This window comes from Triticum aestivum, chromosome 7B (genome assembly GCF_018294505.1).
Source record: "Triticum aestivum cultivar Chinese Spring chromosome 7B, IWGSC CS RefSeq v2.1, whole genome shotgun sequence".
NCBI lineage: Eukaryota > Viridiplantae > Streptophyta > Magnoliopsida > Poales > Poaceae > Triticum > Triticum aestivum.
Window position 1 is genome coordinate 189,918,685 of NC_057813.1, and position 7,145 is coordinate 189,925,829.

Genomic DNA, 7,145 nt, shown 5'->3' on the forward strand with positions numbered 1-7,145 from the left:
CCCACATCATCAATATTAATCAAGCAGGACGTAGGGTTTTACCTCCATCAAGAGGGCCCGAACCTGGGTAAAAACATCGTGTCCCTCGTCTCCTGTTACCATCCGCCTAGACGCACAGTTCGGGACCCCCTACCCGAGATCCGCCGGTTTTGACACCGACAACTCTTTATATGAAAGTTTTTATTATCCCTCTTGGATGCCCATCATATTAGGACTAAATTCATAACCTAAGAAAATTACCATGCTGTTTAGAGACTCTCAAAATAATATAAGTGAAGCATGAGAGTTCAACAATTTCTATAAAATAAAGCCACCACCATGCTCTAAAAGGATACAAGTGAAGCACTAGAGCAAATTGCCTAGCTCAAAGATATAAGTGAAGCGCATAGAGTATTCTAATAAATCACGATTCATGCGTGTCCCTCTCAAATGGTGTGTACAGCAAGGATGATTGTGGCAAACTAAAAAGCAAAGACTCATATCATACAAGACGCTCCAAGCAAATCACATATGATGTGGTGAATAAAAATATAGCCTCAAGTAAATTTACCGATGGATTGAAGACGAAAGAGGGGATGACATCCGGGGCATCCCCGAGCTTAGATGCTTGGTTGTCCTTGAATATTACCTTGGGGTGCCTTGGGCATACCCAAGGTTAGGATCTTTCCACTCCTTATTCCATAGTCCATCAAATCTCTACCCAAAACTAGAAAACTTCACAACACAAAACTCAACAGAAAACTCATGAGATCCATTAGTATAAGAAAATAAACCACCATTTTTTGATACTGCTGTGAACTCATTCTTTATTTATATTGGTGTAATATCTACTGTATTCCAAATTTTTCATGGTTCATACCCCCGATACTACCCATAAATTCATCAAAATAAGCAAACAACATATAGAAAACAGCTGTCAAAAACAGAACAGTTTGTAGCACTCTATAAACTTCATATACTTCTGTAACTCCAAAAATTCTGAAAATTTAGGAAAACCTGGATAATTTGTATATCAATCTTGTGTAAAACAAATCAGATCAAAAGCACGCTTCTGTGATTTTTGAAAATTATTTTACTGGACGCAAATTTTTTGTTTTTCAGCAAGATCAAATCAACTATCATCGTAAGCCATCCCAAAGGTCTTACTTGGCTCAAACACTAATTAAAACACAAAACACAGTGTATTTATTGATAAACAAAACCAAAAAATAAAATTGGGTTGCCTCCCAACAAGCGCTATTGTTGAACGCCCCTAGCTAGGCATAAATTTTTGTTGATGCTCACATGAAAGATAATAATTGTAACACAAAGAGAGCATCATAAAACATGTGACAAACACATTTAAGTCTAACATACTTCCTATGCATATGCATTTTATAATCAAACAAATTATTAAGGCAAGAAATATTTAGCATATGCAAGGAATAAGAAAGTAATAATAGCAATCTCAAAACGAGGAGAGGTAATTTAGTAACATTAAAATTCCTACAACCATATTTTCTCTTTCATAATAATGACATGTAGGATCATAATCAAATTCAACAATATAACTGTCACATAAAATATTCTCTTCATGATCCACATGCATGCAAAGTTGACACTCTTCCAAAATAGTGGGATCAAATAAAGTCATGACCTCTTCAAGCCCACTTTTATCAAAAAATTCATAAAATTGAACATTCTCCGAATATGTGGGATTATTTTTACTTAAAGTTGATGCTCTTTCAAACCCACTCTCAATATTATTGCAATTATTATTGTCAATAAAATATTCATCATGAAGCTCAAATAAATTTTCAAGATCATAAGAAGAATCATCCCAATCATGATCGTTACAATAAGTAGTGAACATATCGAAATTAGCATCTCTAAGCTTGAGGTTTTGCATATCATTAGCATAATTGATATTAATAGAATATATAATGACATCATTGCAATCATGCTTTTCATTGAAAGAGATATCATGAATCACTTTATCAGTTTGTTCTTCCAACACTTCATCACAATCTTCAGATTCATTAATTTCAAGCAAAACTTAATAGAGATAATCAAGTGCACTCAATTCACTAGCAATTGGTTCATCATAATTGGATCTTTTAAAAAGATTAGGAAGTAGATGAGGATCCATATCAATAGATTTTTAGCAAGCGAAGATGTAAACAAATAAAAGGCACATGGTGACACAAGCAAACAAAAGATTAAACGAGAAAAAGGGCAAACGAAAAGAAGGCAAATAAAAATGCATATTTTTGGGAAGCGGGGGAGATGAAAACGAGAGCCAAATGGCAAATAATGTAAATTGTAAGGAGATGAGATTTGTGATCAGTCAAAAGAACCAACCCAAAACAATTCAGAACAGTCCAGAAAAAAACATGAACTTAATGGGACTTGTCCAAAATTGATTTTCAGGCGACTTAGGCCCTGTTTGGTTCATAAGTCGTAGGACTTTTTTTAGTCCCAACTTATAAGTCCCAAGTCCCTTATAAGTCCCTACCTGTTTGGTTCCTGGGACTTAACATGGACTAAAAGACCCTATTACAACTATAAGTCCCTATAAGTCCCTCCTTGAGAGTCTTATTTCATAAGTCACAAATGCCCACTTTAAGTCCCTATAAGTCCCTCCTGTTTGGTTTAGGTGGGACTTAAAGGGACTTATTTAAGTCCCTACACCAATACTCCCTCCGTCCTTTAAAGAGTGTACTTCCAACTTTATTGGAGAGTCAAACTATCACAAAGTTTGACCAAATCTATTCAAAAATATATCAATGTTTGTGAAACCAAATATGTATATGATGAAAATATTTTTTATCATGAATCTAATAAGACTAATTTGATGGCATAAATGATGATGTATTGTTGTATAAATACGGTCAAACATAAAAATCTTTGACTTTCCAACAAAGTTGGAAGTACACTCTTCAAAGAACGGAGGGAGTAAGTCCCTATAACCAAACACCCTCTTACATATAGCTAAAGTGCTAGAAATTTCAGACGATCATGAGTTCAGGTGTGTTGTATACGTTGTTTGGGGCTGAGCATCTACCCTTGCTCTAGGCATCATGTTCATGCCACCTTTTGTTCGCGCCATGTGTTGTACCACCTCTTAGTACTCATATTCACCCTCTTCTATCAGTGAATCGTCAAAAAAAATGGCACGGGTGAACTCTAAACGCGAAACTGATACGTAGTTATTCAGGAAGCAATAACTAGCTGGATTTACTTACACTTTCGTCAACAACATCGTGGTTGCCCCTTTTTATAAAAAAAATACATCGTGGTTAATTATCAAATACTACTAACAATCACTGGTTTCGTACGCAGTAGTCGATGTACTAGTAGTTAGGAGAAAACTACAGCTTTGCTGAGGATCCAGAGCACGAGGGTCATCTCGAAGGCGAAGATGGTGTGGAGGAGGCCCCTGTCGAGCGTGAAGCCGAACAAGGTGATCCCGCCACTGTTGTGCCACAGGTACGTCACTGAACACACACCAAACACACGACCAAAGTAGATTGTTAGATCAAAGAATCCAGAAATCGATTGTTCCACCATTTTATCTTCCTAAGAAAAAGGTTCTGTTACCAAGAGCTTGTCTGCTTTTGTAGTCGCATCCTGCTCCGGGGAGCAACGGCGCCGTCAGAGCGACCCTGTCGATGTCGCTCGCCGACGTGCTGACGGCCGGTTTGCCGTGGTGCGGGGCGGCGGACAGCATGCGCATGTGCCACTGGCTGGCGATGGACACGATCCGTTGGGCTCGGTGCGTGATCCTGGCCGCGCCGAAGAGGCACATGAAGAACCCACTCAGCTGCACCGACGAACCAACCTGCAACAATGCGGCAATGCCTGTATTACTTTCCAGGCACGTACTTGCTGATGGACTCGCGGTGGTGCGTAGTGCGTACTACGTACCAGGAGGTCGCCGGAGTTGGCGAAGCTCTTGCCGTCCTGGGAGGAGAGGGCGACGAGCAGGGCGCCGAGCTGGCTGACGGTGATGGTGACGAGGCAGCAGATGATGAACACCCTGTACCGGTGGCTGGTAGCCAGCAGCTGCGTCCGGATGCGGCGGTGCTCCACGAAGATCTCGTCGGCGGCGGCGCACGCCTCCGCGTCGAACATGTGGTAGATCCCCTCGAAGCGCAGGATCTGGAGCTCGCAGGTGAGGCGGAACAGAACGCACACCAGCAGGAACACCCCTGTGCGGTACACCCACGACGCCACCGTGGCCACCAGCGCCACCGCGCGCCACGGCACGTGCGGGAGCGGGAGCAGCGGATCCACGCGCACGGTGGAGAAGAAGAAGACGGCCTTGTGCGCGGCCTCCACGCAGAGGGCCGGGACGAGCAGCGCCGCCAGGAGGCGGAACGCGCGGTCCAGCTCCCGCTCGTAGCGGCGGCGGACGAACGCGGTGTCGTCGCGGAGGCCCCCGTCGAGGAACAGCAGCTGCCGGAGGCCGCCGCAGCGGCGGAAGAAGACGGCCATCGTGACGAACGAGACGGCGGCGAGCCCCGACGCCGTGAGCGTGGCCACGCGATTGAACGTGACCGCGGACGCGGAGGCAGGGGACAGCGATGCGTCGGCGCGGAGGGAGGCCGTGACGGCGGCGGGCACGGCGAGCGCCAGCGCGAGGAAGGCCGCGTACGAGGCGGCCCGCGCGGCGGGGGAGGAGTGGTCGAGCGCGCACCACTGCAGGAACACGCGGAAGCTGCGCAGCTCGTCGTGGATTACCGACTTGCTCCGCGCGTAGGCCGGGTCCAGGAGCAGCGGCTGTGACGGCCAGGACGTCGGCGTCCGCGGCGGGGACGGCTCCTCCAGCGAGCTCTGCTCCTCCTCGGACGCCATGTGTACGGGCTCCGGCTGGCCCAAGTCGTGTCACCGCCGTAGGCGCAACTAACTCCGTTGACTCGCAGTTGGCCCGCGCCATTTATTTAGATAGCAGCGCCCGTCGAGACCGGAGATGGACGGGGGCAAAGGAGAGGCGCGGGAGGGGAGCTCGTGATGATGGTTCACAAGGGCGGCAAGGCGCGTGACGCATATGAGCGCGCGGCAAGATGTGTGATTGAAAAGCTACGTGCAGAGACGAAGCTAGAAAGGCTCGCGGGCTGCATGGACACCGGGACTCGCACGGGAAGGTGCTGGTCACCACCGGCCGGCCTCAGATTGTTGCCTGTGGACTAACTGAGTAGTTCTTGGTGAAATGTTGTGTCAAGTGTCAACCTGTGGCGGCCGAGCAACGGTGTTGGAGCACCTTAGCATGGACTGGTCTACTGTAGTATTTGTGGCCAGGAGCAATGTCCATGTGATCTGAATCAATGCCCTGAACAGATTTACGCAACAACAACAAAAAACACTTCATAAATAAACAGTGTAAAATATTCAGAAGTTCAGGTTCGTAGAAAATAAATGGAGTAAAATACACAGAATCACCACTTTCGTATCATAGCTCTCGGAAAACCACCACTTTGCAAAACGTGATACTTTGTACTGCGCCGAAATTTTGATAGTGGCAAAAAACACTGAACACAAAAATGATCTCGTTTTGATGTGGCCAATCGCGCACGGGCCGACAGCGGAGACGGTGCGCCGCTAGCGGCTGGTAATGGCCGTTCGGAAGCGGCCGACTCAACTCGGTCGAAAGCGGGTGAGCAAGCTAGTCGACGCGCTCACTAGCTGGCTCGTTCGTCCCATAGCCAGTCGGTCGGTGGGTCCGCTCTTTTTTTTCAGGTAGCCGTTCGTTTGCAGCGTAGCCCTTGTCGTTCTGTTTCACATTGAATTCAGAAACCCTCGTCTTCCTCCTCGCCGCATTCGATACTAGTCACTTCGTTCGCACAGAAAATCACCACCGCAACTCTCTCCTATCCTCTTGCCTCTATTCTCTCACCACCCACCACTCACTGTCGCCACCGCCGGCACCACCACCGCCCTCGTCGATGTCGAAGTCGAAGCTGATGCGCAGTTGGGAGAGGGTCGTAGACAACTGGGCCGGCGATGACCCAACCAAGAAGGCCATCGGCAAGGACCTCGATGAGCGGTTCAAGAGCTTGCTCGCGCCCGTCAACTACGCCAGAGGCCTCTTGCCAGTGTTCACGAATGACGAGAGGGCAACCGTCTTCTACGATGGCTGCAAGGCCGTGCCGGCGTTAGCCGTCCTCGTGTGGTGCATTCTCGAGTCGATGTCCGGCCGTGCAATCGTTGGATCGTGTATCGGTCGCTGAAAAGCAGGTTTCCGCAGATCCAGCGGACACGGACGTGCTGGTCAAGGTGGTCGTGCCGAACCGTGTCAACCGCAAGTACGAAGCCCTCGTCCGCAATCCCCCATGTGGCACATCCTGTCGTTTCCATCGATGGTGAGGAGCCGGAGGTGCAGGTCATCGCTCGCCCTCGCGTCGCACGGGCGGCCGTCGACGGAGAGAGGCAGAATCTAGTCGACATGGAGGTGATGCCCGACATGGAAGTGCCCGACGTGGAGGCCCCGGTGAAGCTGGAGGAGCAGGAGAAGGAGCAGCCGGAGGAGGTGGAGCCCTTGGTGCAGAAGCAGAGGACGGAGAAGAAGCAACCTCTTCGACGCTCTGCTCGCCTCACTGGTGCGCGGCCGATGCCTCGCCGTTCAGCTCGTCTGATGAACTGAAGCATTTCATCAATCTGAAGAGTGAAGAAAATTACCCTATGCAGTTAGTAGTGATTAGTTAGTAGTGATCTTGATCATGTTTAGTATGAACTGGAGTACTGCTTGAAGTGTCTTCTGGAGTTGCAATGTGATGAACTTGCCGTACTGAAATATCTCTTTTTCTATCTGAACTATCCGAATCGAGTACTTCTGTTTGTTTGTCTCTGTGTGTCCATTTTCGGAAGATGGTATGTTTGTCAGGTAATGATGTTTGGCAGCAAGTAGATTTCCAATTTGGGGAGTACTCCAATTTTGTAGCAACTCCAGCAAGTAGCTTTCCAATTTGGGAGCATCTTCCGGTAGCAGTTGCAGCTAAAATTGACACCAAATGAGTACAATAGGACGACCTCTTACATTGAGTAAAACTAACTCCTAGTATGTATATGTTTTATGATAAAAGTGGATGAAATTGGTACAACAAAATGGCCATATTGGGGCAACAAAATGATCAAATTTGGCAGAACAGAAACACTCATTCATGCAT

At 47.2% G+C, this 7,145-nt stretch overlaps 1 protein-coding gene across 1 annotated transcript; it reads right to left on the reverse strand.

The window, feature by feature from the left end:
* Positions 1-3,226: 3,226 nt before the first annotated feature.
* On the reverse strand, positions 3,227-5,009 carry LOC123160223 (uncharacterized). Its single transcript, XM_044578033.1, has 3 exons — positions 3,907-5,009; positions 3,580-3,820; positions 3,227-3,476 (listed from the first exon to the last, which is right to left on the reverse strand). Exons 1-3 carry the CDS (start codon positions 4,834-4,836, stop codon positions 3,340-3,342), a joined length of 1,308 nt encoding a protein of 435 aa, XP_044433968.1. The 5' UTR covers positions 4,837-5,009; the 3' UTR covers positions 3,227-3,339.
* Positions 5,010-7,145: the final 2,136 nt, after the last annotated feature.